The following is an 18119-nucleotide window of genomic DNA, read 5'->3' as shown; positions in this document are numbered from 1 at the left end:
AGTGCTAGGTACTGTAGCTAAGATTTTCTGTGGTTTAGGATTGGCCTAATTCTGTCAGGCAGGGGAGATTTTATTGTTCACTTGAATAAGACTAGAGTTAACATAAACTGTTTTGGTTTTTTTTCTGAAAATTCGATCCCAGAGCTACATAGATTTATTTCAGGATATTTTCATATGAAAGTTGTGTCCTCTACAGGGAGAAGTAGAGTTAATTTTCATGCCAAAATGGCATCCAGCAACATTCTATCTTACTTTTATGAGGGAGCCTTTTAATGGATTTTAAAAAAACACCAGTGGTGTTAATTCAACCCACACCGGCTATATTGGTATCCTGTGCCGCTGCCTACGCATATGTAGTCATTTACACTTCTGTCAGGTGGAAAATGCTGTACAGAAGGCCAGCTGCATGCTACCGCTGGAAAAAGAAAAACCCAATGCAAGGTGTAACTTAGTGTGAAAAAAAACTGGATAATGCAGGAGTTGCAAGCGCAGACATCTTTCCCCAGAGACCCTGTTTTCTTTTGATCCTAACCTTCACAAACTTTAAGTCTTTAGGGCTGAAATAGGCAGTGTCCCAAGCTGGATTGCTTTTGCTCTTTTAAAAAAATTCTTGGCCAAACAAAATTTGTTGTCCAGCATTTCTCCAAGGTTGGGTAAGTGCAGAAATGAAAGCAGGTGGAGAGGTAGAAGTCAAAACTCATGCCTGAGAAAGAAGTGCCGAGTATAATAGGGCAAGCGATGACGTTTTGGGGGAAAACAATGACAATGGAGAGAAGTAGAGAAGTGTGAGGAGTAGAGGAAAATATGAATATTAGCATGGATTTTGGAGGCAAGTGCTGGAATGTGTTAGTCATGTAAGAAGAAATCAAAAAAAGAGAAGTACAAACGTATGGGATGAGGTTATATAGAGAATGTTTCCTTCTCAAATCTGCAGTTCAGCATTGTAGCTCTGGGTCTGACTGTGGCTTCAGCTGCCCACAAATGGCTTGTGAAAGTCACTTTCAATTTGTGTAACTCAGTGCCTACAGGTGTCTTCATGAGTTCAAATGGTGGAATTCTGTGCTAGGGCTCTAAAGAGACAAAATCGCTAGACGGGACAAGCTGGGTGATTAATTTTGTTCCACAGGATATGAGGTCCGCATGTGCACATGTCTGTCTGTATGGTGAAATCTTTAATGAGTCACATACTGTTTCCCTTAGCCCCTTAGTTTTAGGACAGTCTTCAGATGATTCAGCATGGTGTAGGGTACTTTCCTCTTCATAGAAATTGAAAGGTATATATGTGAAATAGGCAGGAGACTCATAGAAGAGAGGGGATGGTCTCGTGGTTAGGAAAATTGGCAACCATGAGAACGGGATTCTATCCCTGCCTTTACCAATAAGTTCCTATTAAAGATGGCCAAATTGCTTTGACCAAAATTTTCCATTGGCCACTAAGTACTCATTTTTGGATTTTCTACAGTGGGCCAGATTGGCAGACTGCTCTCCCAGCTGCAGTTTAAAGTCATTGATAGTGTGCTTTGGACATGTAAAACCCTGTACAAATACTAAGTAGTTAAGGAAAATCAGTACTCTCATTTCTTAGATTAGGAACCCAAAATCCATGGAAACTTTTGCCGTTTTTGCCCATTATCTCCATGCCTAACTTCATCCTTATAAAATGGGCATGACAGGAGGGGAAAAGCCATTTCCCCTACAGTCAATTCCCCTTCTGAAGTCAGCTAACATTTGTGAATCACTTAGATAACTTTGGTGAAAGCTCTAACATACTCCAGAGGAATTTATTAATTTTCCTTTTTAGTATAGTGTTGAAGTGTCATACTAAATACTTAATTATTCTTTTATTATAGGAAGGATGAGTCCTGCAGAAGATAAAAAGTGATTATGAAAGGAAAACCATACTCCAGGGTATTCTCATGATGGAGACAAATGAATTGCCCAGTGAAACTTTCAATTTAGGAAATGTTGAAAATTAAGTGCTTGATTTCACTATATGGGGAGGGTGTTCATTTTGGTTTGGGGGAGAAAAGATGAAGGCTTTTATTGGATAAAATATATTTAGAGTGTGAATTTCCTGTGGTCTACGGTGATAAAAAAATACTTGACAGGCAGATTCTGTACGTGGGGTCCAGGGTATTCTCATGATGGAGACAAATGAATTGCCCAGTGAAACTTTCAATTTAGGAAATGTTGAAAATTAAGTGCTTGATTTCACTATATGGGGAGGGTGTTCATTTTGGTTTGGGGGAGAAAAGATGAAGGCTTTTATTGGATAAAATATATTTAGAGTGTGAATTTCCTGTGGTCTACGGTGATAAAAAAATACTTGACAGGCAGATTCTGTGTACGTGGGGTTCCTGACCAAGAATATCATACCTAAATTTGTTCCCATTAAAATCAATAAAATATCTCAGATTGCTCATAGAAATGTTTGTGGTGTGTATTGCAACAAGTGTTCAGTATCCACAGTTCAGAACTGCTCTGGGCCAATGAGATTGCAAAATATCTGTCAGCTTTGGCTGACAGCCTAAGGTTGCCACAGCAATTTTTCTCTTTAATGAGTAAAATAGGTGGTGTTTATAGAAAAATAACTGTCTCATGAGAAGCTGTGCAAAAAGTTCCATTCAAAACCATTCTGTTTATATATAGTTTTGTTTTTTGTTTTCTTTTCTTTTTACTTACTACTGTGAACATTTGCATGAAAACAGGATATTTCTCCTTCAAATTGCAGTCAGGGACAGAACAGCTACTATGCCAAAATGGAGCCAACCCACTTCAAAAAAGTAAACTATTTTGCTCACCAAATCTGTTTCTTCTGTGTATGTAAAGTTTTGGGCACTTATTTTCCTACCTAAATTTAGGGGCTGTTTTTTTGCGTTAGTTCTGTAAAACCAACAAAACAATATGGATATAATAAAATGAGAATATGTTAGTGAAAAGTAAAATTAGTAAAAAAACCAATAACATAACATTTATGTGTTAGTATTTACAGTGACAGACAGCAGGGATAAAAGTATTTTTGTTACGTGTACTGACTTTTTTTTTTTTTTACATAGCTTAGAAACAATGATAAATACTCAAGAGAGAGGTAAATAGGAGAGCTGAGTCCTGTTTTGGCTGATGGTGATCAATAGAATTAATAAAGGCAGGCTTCTCAAGAATGTCTGTGTTCTTTCTGATGGACGAATTTGACTTTTCCAGTCTCAGGTTGAATGTAATATTCTACCAATTTGAGAGATACACTTTTACTGACAAGTGGCATATTTTTTCTGGTTCAGCAATGTCTTATAATGCCCTTAAGGTTTACTTTAGGGGTCCATGGCTGAATGAGTGTACGCTAACACCCATGTTCCTATATGTATTTACATCACTTAACAGCTTAGTCCCTGGCTTCAGGTCCATCTGGGTGCACAGGGAAAGCTCTCACTGCCCAGATAGCTCTGTGTCATTTATTTCTCTGGCAGGAATGAGTAGAAGAGTGGGTGCGGCGTGCTGCCAAATCCTCAGCCCCTGTAGCCCTCATCCTAGCAGTAACGAAGGCAGGAGCATGAATCACTGAGCCTTCCAGCTGGAGGCAGCTCCAGCCAGAGCTGTCTTAGAGCTGCTCTGCCCTGTAGAGGCCCACTTGCCCTGGGCTAGGAGACCACAGCGGTTTGTGGCTTAGACTGTGCTTTTCCTGTTCCTTGTCCTCTCAAGCTAGGGTGGTTCTCTGAAAACTGGTACCTATCTGTGCAAAATCCACTGGACGAAGCCATCATCTGTTTGTACAACTGCAGGATTTATAGTCACCATACTAGTAAGTAAATATTCCCTCTCTGGTTACTAAATGGAACAGCAGGGTCTCAGGGCAGGTGAGCATGGTCCTCTGACTGTAAAGATTTGCAGAGAAATTAAGAGTGGACGGGCTCCTGTTTGTACTACATAGATCATGTTTTCCAGTGTCATGAGCACCACTTCTTCCCAAAGCTACCTGCAAATCTTTCAGGCAATATTTTTTTCTCGTTTGCATAAATAAGCATCCCACTGATCTTTTGTAATGTAACCAGCCTGTATTTGGCTCTGAGAGCCCGATTCATTGTCTCTTTACCTCTTTGGGGCCATACGAATTCGTGATTTGCAAATAAAAATTATAAAAACTCTGTAAAATACATCTCGCAATTCTCCCTGCAGATGTAAACTGCTTCTTGTTTTGCCATGCCACTTCACAAAGCCAGGGTCCATTTGCCTAGGCCAAACACCATTTGAATGTGACCGAACAATATCAGGACCCACGCGGTGGAAAGAAACATCAAGGGCTCTTTGGAGAAGTTTGTTGCATTTATTCCTATCTTGTAGCTGCTCCATATGTAGTTTACACTTGACAACTTTTTTAGTTGCTTTTGGCTTGGGCAACTGATAATGCATGTTCACATTGTCCTATTTTTTTCATACTTGTAGTACTTGACGCAGGATTGTGGCCTAATGAAATGTTTGCAGAGTAATTCAGCATAAATGTGCCGGTCAGTTTCTTTGGTTATCTATTGGCAATATTCAGTTCCTAGCTAGTTTGTTCAGTGCTGCTTTGGCAAACTGTTAACAGGTTTTAGCAGCAGGCAGTTCATGGTAGTTATATCATATAATACACTAAGTAAATATATGATAAATGAGCAAATGTAAACCCAACAAGAAACGCAACCCTGGGGACTAACTGGGCCTGAAATTCCCGTGGATAAGCACAGCAGATGAGCAAAGGAGTATGAGGAATAGGATAAGAATTTCTTAGAGCCTGACGGCCACAAATATGTCAATGGAGCTGAGTCAGCACGGGAAGAGTGCAGTAATTTGCTGTTGATTCAAAAGCCAGTAGCTCACTGCTACCCTTCTGGGTGATGTGGAGAGCATTTGCCGGAAATGCTGATGACTAACCTTCGGGAGCTCTGCAGAGCTGCTGCTTCTGCCGTTCTTCAACCCATCTCTTGTGCTGCTGCATTCCAGGAACATTCCACTGGAAACAATAGCATGGCACAGAGCTGCTGGAATAGCCACCAGTCAGCATCAGACCAGCAGCCAAAAAATGTAAATGATACCAGTCATCTTTTTAGAAATTGCAGTTTAAGAATTCCTTTGCCTTTCTGAACTCAAAAATGTTCCTTTCGCTTCGCCTTTGTCAGGTCAATATACATAGCAGATATATATTGTGTGCACAAATGACTATTTAGCAGTATAATTTCTATTTCTTTTGTGTAGGATTTCTTATATAAAATATTATTTTGCTGTACTATTCCTCAGCATTTTGCCCACTAGAAACCAGGCCTTTTTCTGCCTGCCTTTCTCCCACCTCTGTTTATGTTTTTCTGTATAGAAATACCTTTCGTTATTGTGTTGATTATTACTTTCCTGTTAAGTTATCTCTCTTCCTGACCTCCAGCCTTTCTCTGTTTTTTATTGCCAGCTCACGGATGCTACGACTGTAGGATCGTGCTAACTGACCCCTCTGGAGTTTTCACTTCCCCGTGTTTCCCCAGTGATTATCCCAACAGCCAAGCGTGCAAGTGGATCATCCGAGCACCTCACGGATTCATCATACAGCTAACATTTACCGATTTTGACATTGAAGAAGCTCCGGGCTGCATTTATGATTCACTGACATTAGACAATGGAGAAAGCCCAATGAACCTTTGTGGCATCACTGCCAAAGGATTATCCTATAACTCTACAGGAAATGAAATGATCGTGTCATTTAAAAGTGACTTCAGTATCCAAAAGAAAGGTTTTAATGCCAGCTACGTACGAAGTAAGTAAACCCAAAGCATTTCATCCCTTTTGTAGATGTTAGAAGGAAATGTCCTGTAAGGATTAGAACGACACTTCCTGAAGGAATCAAGTCCTCCATGAGAAGGGAAAGGATGGGGAGGCTGCAGGGTAAAACTACAGTTTTCTTGTATGTTTCTTAACTAATTTGTTTTTCTTTGGATGAAAATAAATTACTTTATTCTGGGAAATGACATCAAGTGTGTTATGCAAAGATTTTAGGCCTAACAGTGCCTCTTCCTGCAGATTTATGCTGGAGAGTTTGGAAGCAGGACACCTGTCCTTCAGGTCAGCGTTCCTGCAGAGGGACATAGAAACCTAAAGGAGAACATGAGAGGGAACTTAGTTGAGCCGGAAACAAGGACAGCCCGGACCTCTGGCCCAGTGAAACACCCAGCAGCAGGGCGGAGTTTGTGCAGAAGGCAGAACTTCTCAGGGGTTCTTCTAGCCTCTAGAACAAACTCCCAGGGATGAACTGGCATTGCAAAATGGCTACCTTTCATTACAGTTCCTTGACCTTTCTTTCCCTTCCTTAAATACATAGAAATGCTTAGATTTTAAAAAGCCTAACAACTGCAAAATAAAACAGACACTCATGCTTTTTCCCCTAGAAGATAAGGGTACAAATAACATGTGATTGATGTTTGTTTTGTTGTTTAAAGCATTAATTAGAAGTTGCTCTCACATGACAGTAAAGGGCAGCGAGGTAACGGAGGGCATTGGGATGATCACTTACAGGCCCCATGTGCTACTCATCATTCGTTCCAATTCAGGGTTATAGTTTACAGTTGCACGCTCTCAGTAGGCTTTCTTTTTGTGGAAGTCACACACTTTAGACTGAATACTGGTATTGCATTGGGCATTTATGTTATTGTAGCACACATGTTCTGTTGGTTGGCTGGCTGTTGTAGAAACGCAAAGCAGGGAGGTTTGCAGTTACCTCTTCAGTCACAAGCACATCTTCCTCGTGATTTTTTTTAAAGTATTTATTACACGTATCATATATTTTAAAATAATCAAGATAGTAACCCCCAGGAATCATAAGAAAAAAGTAGTCCTGATTATGCCAGCAAAATTTGTGTACAGTTCTGAAAAGAAAAAGGTAACGTCATATCAGAGGAGCTAAAAATACTTCTTTCTACTGAGGTCCTTTCATGCTGACAAAATGAATGTAGTAATAATTCTTGGAGCACCTGTTCTCTTCTGAAAGTGGAAGCAAGTTTTCAGAAAGGTTTGTCTATTTGAAAATAGCAGCTCTTGCTGTATTGTAAGAAGTTGTAAAATCAAGTGGATCATAAAAAATGGTATGCAATAAGATTATGCAAAATGATTTATTTCTTTATTTCTCTTTAATATGTTAATGTTTAAGTATGACTATAAGGGATAAGATGACTTAGAATTGGAATTGAAAGATGCAGTGTTGCCCTCAGATGTGTTCAGTGAGAGGAAAGGTCCACAGACATAGTCAGAGAACCATTTGTGTATATATACCTGTAGGTAATGTATTTTTATGAAAGCAAAAATATTACCTCCGTGCCAAATTGAATACTACCTTACATTCATGGGTAGCACCATTGAAGTTAAATAATCTTGGAAGATATCCTTTCATTTTGAATAAGACGACTACTCCCCAGTGTGAGTAAAGGTATCGGTGACCTTCACCAGTGACTTATATTTTAATGTTTCACATATATATTAGTTCAGAAACTCTATGTTAAGGCTTGCTGTTAAGCATCTAGACTAAGGCTGCTGAATTTTGTTTCATTACTCCAAATCTGTGACTCTCACCTGACATCTTGATATTGACCATGGATGCCAGGAGAACTGGCTGCATGCATCTAGGGCAAATTATAGCTATATTCTGCTTATTGCCCACAGCTGTGCAATTACATTGGGTTCAGAAGATAGTTACAGACAAAGATCATGGCAACATTTAACCTGGCAATGGATACAGAAGAGAGGCTTGGTAAAGGGATGATAATGTACTGCTTTCCTGTCAAGTTATAAAAGCATGTAGACGATAGGACATCAACGCGTACACACACTGAAATTACAACGCATCTGCATGGCAGATGTCAGTGCTACACTCTCCTGTCCTTGCAAAGAGTTCCCAAAGCCATCGGAGAGATTGCACACCCCCTCACTTCAGGTCCCCAATGGAGTTTCAAAGCTCCTTTGTCAAGCTGACACCATTGTTACTACTACAAACATGATACCTGGGCAAAATCATTGATTTCTCCCAGAGCGAGGGGAACAGTGTTATATTCGTATTTTCTTTCATTTCTCAGAAATGATCTTATATAAATTATGATCATATGTAGTTTGTTCAATTTTGAGTTTCACAAAGTAATGCAAAGTTGGAAAGTAAAGGGCCATTCAAAGACACACAGCAATTTGCTATCTAGAAATGGCATTTAAAAAGACATTAATGGTACATCCTAATATATAATATGTACAGAAGACAAAATATAGGTGGGGAGAGACAAATATAAGAGAGTAAGTGAGTTTTGGGAGAGAATTAGCTGAGAATAGAACAGCTTTTCTGTGACTACCCAGTTTTATGTAAGAGCGGTTTCAAGCTGAGTTTCACAGCTGTTATCCATACCAAGTTGGCCACCCGCACAAATGTTGGCTTCCTGGTTGTCACCTCCTGCAACACACCAACAGCAAATGGATGGGCCATATCCTCAGCTGCAGTAAATGAATGCAGCTTTGCTAGTCTTAGGGGAATTATGTCAGTTTGCACCAGCTGAAGAGCTGGCATGTTAAATAATTTTCTAGTAATAGTTAACTGCGTAAGTAATAGCTCCACCGGTGAGTAGAAGTCGCTCAGTCACCAAAAGGAGAGGAAGAAGAGCCAACAGACCTCTGTTAGTACAGAAATGCTTGAGACAATGTCGTGTAAAATTAGCACACAGTTGAGTAGTACTGCAGTAGACCAGATTAAAAGCACAATTCAGTGCGATAGTAACAAAAAAACTCTCAAACAGGTATTTGGTATGTAGACACTTGCAGACCTCATTAAAGTTGATGCATTTCTTCCAGCATCAGTGAAAGGGCAGATGAAAGCAGTGAAGCTAGGAACAGCAGAAGCCACCACTCAAGCACTGAACCATGCTGAAAAGCCCATCAACTGGCAGGAACGCAGTTTTCCCTGCAAGGGATTGTAAAATACAATCTAGGGACTCCTGGCTTCCTTATGTGTAAAGGGGTGTATGAGATGCGAGAGAGTGAGTTGCAAGTAAGCTAGGGGCTCTAAAAAGCAGCAGAGGCAGGCTTCGTGTCATCCCGGTGCTCCCCTAAAAGCAGATGTGGATCTCAGAACAGTGAGCTGCCTGTTGCTGGTTGCTCCTGCTGCGTCCGGGCTACCAAGACTTTTGTACATTCTTCATGAGTAAATAGTAATATGTCCAAAAAAACCCCTGTTCACTGTAATCCAGTTATCTTCCTAACAGAAACAATTTGACATCTGAAAGTAGTCTAAACACTTGGATGAATATTCCGAGAATATATGTATATTCTTCCTCAGAGAATAACCAGTTTCTCCAATACTAACATCTGAAATTCATCAGTATGACTGGCTGTGCAACAGTAATCAGGAGAGAAATCTGTGCTTAATGTTGATGGCAGGATTCTGTTTTCTCCACATGGACAAAATACTTGTCAGTTTTGTCCTTTCACTGTACGGGGAAGGTGCCAGCGGTTAAATCTGTCAGATGAGTACAGCAAAGTTGAGTAGACTTGTTCAGTACCGGAGCAACGTCCTCCCTGTTTATTTCTCTTCCTATACTGTTTAAATGTGACCAGGTGGTCCATAACTCTCCTGACCACCCTAACACAGGCTGGACAGTGCTCATATGAATGAGCTTTCTTCTTTTTCAAGTCTTGAATCCTTACACTTCTTCTGGAACACTTTCCATGTTACGTAAAAAAGCTTACAGTATAATCAACCCATGAAAAAAATGCCCCTGTTTTCAATGGAGAGTTGAATACGTTTTCTATCAATAAAATTGTTACAACATACTTTTGCCCTTGGGAAGAAAAAAAAATCTATGAAGTAAATCCAGTAACTACGGAAGCCCAGTATTTTTCTCTCTTCCGTCCCATTCTTCAGTTGCTGGGTTGGCAGGTAATGTACAATGCTTTATGTTATTTTACTATATAATATATTGGTCAAATTATGTCCTTGTGTATATCCACATATGGTAGTTTGGAGCTCAGAGTCTTTGCAAGCAGCTGGCAAAGGGAAATTGCAATACCACAGACTACACGGAATCCTTATACCCCATATATTTGTCTCTTTTTTCCTGAGTGTGGCGTGATAGTCACCCTTCCCTCACATGTCTCACCCTCTCATATTGAAAGGTTTTTACTTCATTCTGAGAAGGGAACAGGTGTAATAATTAATATATGTGTTGTGGCATCACTTAAAAATCCCAGGGGAAGACTAGGAATTAACTACTGTGGCAGTTATTCTTCAGGTCTAGCAAAAAACAGTTTCACTTCCAGCATATACACTGTGAAAATGTGTAAAAGAGGTAGCAGACATTTGCTGGCTCACAGAACTGCGGAGCCAGAAGTAAAACCAAGGTCTGCTGCAGTCTGGTCTTGTTGACCTCGATGCCTTTGCATGACATAACCTGAAACTTCTTTCTGTGGACAAATTTACTAGAAGAATTTTGCTGCCGTAAATGTGCCAATACAACTGAGCATATTGACACTTTACTTTGAAAAATAATGTTCTCCAAAGTAGAGTGAACAGAATTGTCATCAATATACTCATGGAGAAAAAGCATATGTTGTGTGATACTGTTTTTCACATTTGGTGGCTGCCATTTTGCCAGTGCAAATGAGAATACTTAATAACGATTAGAGACAGAGTAATTCTGCCCATGCCTAAATACCCTTATTGCAGTGCATGTTTGCGAGAGGACTAGCCATTTCTAGATACTTGTGCAAAATCCAAAACTGTCGACCCAAACATTAGCAAATAGCGAACAGCTTGGATATAAATATTCATGAACACAGGATTGTAGTATTCAACCAGAAGGCTGCTGGGGACAAAATGAGAAGATGCCTAATGCTTTGCAGAAACCCATTAGCTGAATTCAGAAACAAAAGGCTTCAGTTTGTCAAGGAATGTAATGGGGGCTTTCTTCTATTGCAATATTTAAAAGAAGCAAGGCCTGAACTTCATTGGTGTAATGCAGACAAGTAATTAAAATAATATATCTTAAAAGCAAGTCATACTGTGTTTTTCAAATAACTGGTTTATTCCATTGCCTAATGCCTCCTTACTAAATCAATGAGTAGTAATTTTTATAAAGTGAGCTGAGGCAGAGTTGGAAGTTAGTAGGTAATATGTCCTAATATTGCTCTTAATGCAATTTAAGGTGTTGTTAACTGGGTGTAGTGCAGCATCCTCTGTGCCATTGAAAAGGAACTCTGCATATTTTCAGCTGAGTGCGCTCACAAGCCAAATTCCCCTTTGTGTGTGCTATTGGTATATTACAGTGATAAAAACCACCTGATGAATGTTTGATTTAATGAATGTTACTTTAACCCCTGCTGCCAGTCTGCCTTTATTTCTATATGATGAATTTATTTTTTTGTTTGTTTATTTATCTGCTCTTGGTTCTAGTCGCCGTGTCTCTGAGGAATCAGAAAGTCATCATCCCCCAGGTTCCCGACGTCGATGCTGTGTCTGTGGCAGAGACTGTCATAGTGCCAGACCTTAGCCAGTTTACACTGTGCTTTGAAGCAACCAAGGGCAGCAGTGATGACAACGATGACTGGAAGGTTTTCTCCTACACCGATCCGTTGTCGACAGAATTCTTCAGCTTCGGGAAGACCACAAAAGGCCATTTTCTGTCCATCTCAGGCACGCAGTGCATCCTTGAGAATGCATTGCCCCGAAATGCAGAGTTTTTCACGGGAACCTTTCAACAGCTCTGTGTCGTAGGAGATAGCTTCTCGGGCAGTATAGGTATATATGCCAAAAGCACCTATCATATAGTGTACTGTCCGAGTATCTTTGGCAAAGTTATCCCTGGAAACGGGAGGCTGGTGCTGGGCTCTAACAGCAATGAAGTGAGCTCTCTAAATGGGGACATTTACAACTTCCGCCTCTGGAATTTCACCATGAATGCGCAAACACTGGCCAACCTCAGCTGCGATGTGAAAGGAAACATTGTAGACTGGGAAAATGAATTTTGGAGTATTCCAACTTCAGCACTGAAAGCAGAAAACAATTTGAGTTGTGGTAAGTATGCCTTGCCAAATCTTTTTTGCTTATTTCCCCCCCACACTTCTGCATTGTGCTGAACATACCATATACCAGCACGGGGAAAAAAAAAGAGTTCCTGTGAAAGAAAAACAGCTAGGTCTTACCTTTCTTGGACTTTAGCTCAATTCTTACCATACACAGAGGCTTTGAAAGGGTATAGAGTTGATTCCCTAAAGGAAAAGAACAAGTCCCCTAAGTATATTGAGTTGCTGCTGGAAATGATCTGCAGATCATGTTTTTCCTAAACAGTTTGTTTATTGGCTTTCTACTTACATGAAATGGAGATAACAGGCAAGTACCTGCTAGCCTCAAGTAAGATTACAGTGGTCTCTGGAGAAAAAAATGTGTGTTAAGTAACCATTTAGTAAATGTTTTTGTACCTGCCCTTTGGTTAGCCAGAAGGAGCACTTGCTATCCTTGTGCTGTGTGTGCAGAGCCAGCAAAAACAGTGGCAAAACAACAATGCATATGCGACAGAAAATACAAGAAAAGATTAAATTAGAGGAGGCAGACAGGAAGGAAGAGTTTTAGATCAAAATCATTGGGTTTTATCTGCCTGACGACATGTTATCAGTCCTTCTTTTAATTGGTAATTACTGAAGGTCTTTCTTCCTGTAGATTACTCCAGAAGATAAATTTCAATACATTGCCCAACCTATTCTCGTTTCATGGCTCAGACACTTGATTCTCATAAGTGTCCAGGTGTAATTTTTATATATGTATATGTTATTACAGATGGTTGACAATTTTCTACAGGAACATTTTATTCCAGATGAAAAAAAAATCAAAACTGAAAAATCTTTGTCACTTTGGACCAGTATATTTTTTTTTTTAAAAAGAACGTTTTGGTTAGTAACAACTTTAGAGATATTTGTATAATTATAAAATGCATAGGGGAAAATCTGAATCATGGCCAGCAGTAGCCCATACACGCACATATGATGCTTGTGAAAATCAACTGCTATCAAATTCCAAGTCCACAGAGTTTGAGCCCTCCTATTGCAGCAAATACACATTTGTTAAAAAAAACCCCAAAAGTCAAAGTAAACAGTTACAAATATTGGTTCTTTCTGAACCACATGTGGTCTTTTCATATCTAATGTTGTCCTCTCCAATTTTGCCTTCTCACTCCTCTGACACCTTACTACTTACTAGTTTAAATATAGTTTAAGTAGTGTCAATATAAGTGTCTCCTGATAGAACATCTGTCAAGCGCTCTGAGAATCCTTAGCTTAAAACAGAAGCTGGCATCATTAAGGCGTGCTAGTTTCTGTATCTAATAGCTCATGAGGGATTTAAGGTGGCTAAAAAACCCGTCTTGCTTGCTTTAGTTTACTCAAACCAAAATGTGAGGTACTCATTCACAGCTAGACTCGCTGGAACAGCTCTCAGCATGCCTCTGCTAAAAAAATTTAAGCAGCACCTCTATAAAAACAGGAGCAACTAGGCGCCTTCACCCCTCTATCAGAAGAAAGAAAAGGCTGATCTGAACATTGACCATGACTGGTGAAGGTGTTCTGGACAAAAAAGTTGTTGCTTTTCCGTCAGTATGAACTGATCTGACAGAAAATAACTTCCCAGAAAATCTTACTCCTCTTACACCATTGTACCATGAAGACTACCACAACATTTTTACTAAACAGCCTACCAAGACCTCTGTCTCATTTAATTTTGACTGCAGTATGGGTCTTGTCCTTCTTTCTGTTGAAGACTGGTACAGTCCTGTGACACAAATGTAATATCACAGCTGTGGTCATAGAAACAATACACTTATTTTCATTCCACAGCTTTATTCCTTGGGACATCATTGTTCAGCGGTTTCCTTACAGCAGAACATTATTTTAGAAAACGTGTATTAGCATTCGTATGTTAGGCCCAGGTGTCTATACGAGCCACTTCAAATGTATCTGTATATAAGCGTTGTTATTTCCTCTAACTAAGCCTATGAGAAAACTAACTCGCTAGTCAGTCTTTTTCTTTCAAAGATGTTAAATCACCCCCTATGATACAGGCTTTCCTGAACCAGAGTATTTCCTAAAAGAAAATACTGGGTGCAGTGCCATTTCAAAAACGGTTACTAATCCCAGAGATGGAATTGTTAGAATTTTCTCCCCTTCACCTTCTTGAGTAAAAGCCTTCATTGTAAAACCAGCCTTCAACAGGAGAGTTGATGAGTCAGGCTATCAACCATGAATAAACCACTGGCAGTGGGGAGATGACTCTAACTGATCAGGCTTCATTTAGCAGCAATGGAAGGATTTATGCAGAAAAGAGGTTTTCGCACTGCTCCACTAATGCTTCCCCAGGAAGTGGCATGTAACTTGAAAAAAAACAAACCAAGCATTTAGCAGTGATCTCAACATATCTCTGCCTGAGCAGTGCTTACATTTTTCAAGGGGTATTATTTTCATGGTTTTTCAGACAAAGCTTTTACAAGTAGATTTACGGAGCATAAAAACACTGGCAAATTGTTCCAGATAATCTTTTCATAGTTTTACCTTCTCTTAGTTTATTCCTTAGACTAATGTTTTCACAGCTGTGCAATCATGGTGGGGTGTTTCTGGAAGACTTGACGGAGTTCTGTTTTTATTGCCGTACCTTCGCACGGCTTGCATTTAAAGGTATATGTACACAGCCTGGGTATGTGGACTAATTTTAAAACAAGTAGCCTAGGTAACGATAACAGTGTAACAATACCAGTTCAGAGCTCAGTGCAGGCAAACTGAGGAGCATTTAATCAACTTCTGGTACTGATTTGGAGCCTGCACTGGCTACACCTACAGCAGGATATGATCTACTCAGTTTAAGGGTAATGTGGCCACACGTCTGTCCAGGCCTGCAATTGCATTTGCTTCACGTACACTTCCTATGTGTCCTTCATTCCCAAAGGCCAGAAGAAGTCTTAATTTCGCTGTCAGATTTAACTCAGGGTGGGATCTGTCCGCCTTAGGCAGCTGAATGATGTTTCAGGCTGAGCTAATTGCCCTTAGTGCTGTTTATGAATAGTGGAATGAAAAAGGCTGTTCCAAAGGTCAGTCCATTTCATACTGGAGAAGATGTCTCAGTGAAGTCCGAAGTTTTTTGCTGTAGGAGTGCCTGTTCCTCTCCACTGACTATAAAGAAAGTCTAGCATGACGAGCAGACACGGAGGTCTGAGCTTTAGACATTTGAAGTGAGTGAGATATATCACACAAAGTGTCTGTAATACAGGTCCATATCTGCTGTTCACATTACTGACCATGCCGCCTGGCTTCATAAAGTAGCTTATGCCAAGTATCTGTTTGCATCCAAATCATTATAATTTCTTTAGTGGACACTGAGGGAAAGTCTAGTCTGGCCAGAATTCAACCCAATTAAAACTTAAAAAAGCTTATTGAATATATTCACTGAAAATATTCCTCTTTAAAGTATACAGTCTTCTGACTTAAGTGTTTTGTAAAGTTGGATTGGATTTTTTTTAGTTTCACCAAATAAAATCACGATCTTTTTTTAAATACTCACTGAAGAAAATATGAAGGTCCACAGATTTCCAAGCCAACTTTCAGGTGATCTTTCCATGATACAGAACCAAGAGGAGATAACTTACAGCAGGTTTTGATATTGACTGTTTAATATTAGCAAATATATTTTTGGGGAAAAAAAAATCTTACACAGGAGGTAGTACGTTCACTTAGAACATCCTTCCTGGAGTTCATAGGACGTGTACCAAGGAATTTAGTTTGCCTGTATCTCTTAATCCATAAAAAAAAAAAATTAAAATGCTGAGCTTTAATATTTGTTGTGGATCACATGTTTTAAATTCTGCCCTATTTTTGTTGGCAATACGTGTAATGGTATCTGTGGCATGACATGATTTCTGTGTCAAGGCCCCACGCTTCTTCTGTTCTTGCATCACAGGAAATACTTTCCTAGCTATCTTTATGAGATGATGGGTGGTGGCTATTCAACTTTATGGAAGGATACAAGTTTCGTGAGAGAACCTCATGGAGTCAATATGATTCTGAAGTGGTAAAGCAAAAGCTGTAAAGGGCAACGCCCCCAGTAGGTTCAGATTATACCATGCTTTATGGCCCCATTATTTTCAACACAGCGTGCAAAAGCAGCTGTATCTGCAGCTGAACCGCTGGGATACACAAAGTGTAATTAATGCAGTTTCACCAGTTCTTTTTCTGTAGCCATTCTTATACGCCCTGTTTTTGTCTCCAGATCATCAAAGTGTTGTTATGAATAATTCAGTAGAGATACAGGCTTATAACATTATCTGCTTATAAATCATGCATACCAGAATATTAATCGCACCCACGCCCTGGGTAGAGGAACAAGTTTAATCACCTTTTATCTGGTTGGTGTCTGTCACAGGCAGATTACTCAGAAGTGCGTGGCGGGTAACCTGTGCTACAGCAGCGGAGCATGGTTGCTTCTCCAAGGCACGCGTTATTACTCATGAAGATTGCATAAATCCTATGGCCATACTGACCCCGCCGCTTAAAGCTGTTTCACAGATGTCCTGGTTTCGTCAGGGATAGAGTTAATTTCCTTCCTAGTAGCTGGTACAGTGCTGTGTTTTGGATTTAGGATGAGAACAAAGTTGATAAGGCACCGATGTTTTAGTTGTTGCTAGGTAATGCTTACAGTAGCCAAGGACTTTTCAGCTTCCCATGCTCTACCGACTGAGAAGGCTGAAGGTGCACAAGAAGCTGGGAGGGGGCACAGCCAAACTGGCCAAAGGGACATTCCATACCATGGGACGTCATGCTCAGTACATAAACTGGGGAAAGCTGGCTGGGGGGGCCGCTGCTCGGGGACTGGCTGGGCATCGGTCGGCGGGTGGTGAGCAATTGTACTGTGCATCACTTGCTTTGTGTATTATTATTATTATCATATTACTATTATTATCATTTTATTTCACTTATTAAACTGTTTTTATCTCAACCCACGACTTTTTCTCACTTGTGCTCTTCCAATTCTCTCCCCCATCCTACTGCGGAGGGGGAGTGAGCGAGCGGCTGCGTGGTGCTCAGTTGCCGACTGAGGTTAAATCACGACAACAGAGTACACGCAAGCTGCATTCATTTAATACAATGTTATTTAGCAAAAGCTAAGGGGGAGGATACATAAGTGACTGTAACTTGCAAGTCAGCAGGGTTTTCATGGATTCCTCGGCCACAACAGAAAATGAAAACACGTAAGTCTCATAGGCAAATGGCAGTATCAGTTTTGCCACTGAGAGAAATTAGGAAGAGGACTGTATCACTGCAAGATATGATATATTTTGAGATATGATAGTTTTATGCCCAATAGCCAAACCTTTCTGATTATTTTACTTTCTTTTTCTAAAGGCTCATACCTAATTCCCTCTTCTGCAATTGAACCAACCAGTTGTGCAAACCTGGGAAGCCTTTGCCAAGGTAAGAAGCCCAGGTCATTTTCAGTTTCATCTTTGGGAAATCTTTATTTTCCTTTTTTTTTATTCCATTTCTTTTTTATTATTGTTTCTAAAAGGGTGAACTGCAATAAAAAATAGCAAGGAAAGGAATTCTTTAGTCTCATCAAGTGTGTGGGTGTCCTGTACGTACAATATGTGGAAAAAATGTGATGACTCCCTTGATAATACATTTTCCAAATAGTCTCTGTTATATCAAAACTGAATTAATTGACTGCTTTCATTTCTTTTTCCATCTCTTTTCTTCCTGCACATTTTGACAGTAAAATATTAACCAGGATAAGAATTGGGTACATCTGTAAATAAAAAATGAGCAGATGTAAATAAAGGAACTATTATTCATTTTTTTCCAATAAGCTATTTTGAGGCTGGATACTTTGAGATCAGCAGGTAAAAATTTAACATCAAACTGCAAAATCCAGCAGCTATTAGTTAATGAAACACTCATTACAGCACTTAATGATGGTTTAATAGTGTAAAAATCACCACATATAAGAATTCATTAGGTGTCTTTAAAGGTCAATTGAATGCAAGGAGTAGGTGAACCCTAAAGATTTCCATGCCATGTGAATCGTTGGACATGAAAGGACAGTTAATTCC

General features: G+C 39.7%; 1 protein-coding gene across 1 annotated transcript in view; it reads left to right on the top strand.

Annotated features, from left to right (window-relative positions):
* Positions 1 to 18119, top strand: part of ADGRG6 (adhesion G protein-coupled receptor G6) — a 106616-nt gene that overhangs the window by 33628 nt on the left and 54869 nt on the right. Inside the window, exons 2-4 of the mRNA XM_009281453.1 lie at positions 5432 to 5773; positions 11432 to 12052; positions 17416 to 17484. Coding sequence (XP_009279728.1) covers positions 5432 to 5773; positions 11432 to 12052; positions 17416 to 17484 — 1032 coding nt within the window. The remainder of the gene's footprint in view (positions 1 to 5431; positions 5774 to 11431; positions 12053 to 17415; positions 17485 to 18119) is intronic.

Source organism: Aptenodytes forsteri, unplaced genomic scaffold, assembly GCF_000699145.1.
Source record: "Aptenodytes forsteri isolate BGI_AS27 unplaced genomic scaffold, ASM69914v1 Scaffold82, whole genome shotgun sequence".
In the NCBI taxonomy this organism is placed as follows: domain Eukaryota; kingdom Metazoa; phylum Chordata; class Aves; order Sphenisciformes; family Spheniscidae; genus Aptenodytes; species Aptenodytes forsteri.
Note: the sequence above shows the minus strand (reverse complement) of the source record. Positions and strands in the feature narration are given on the sequence as shown.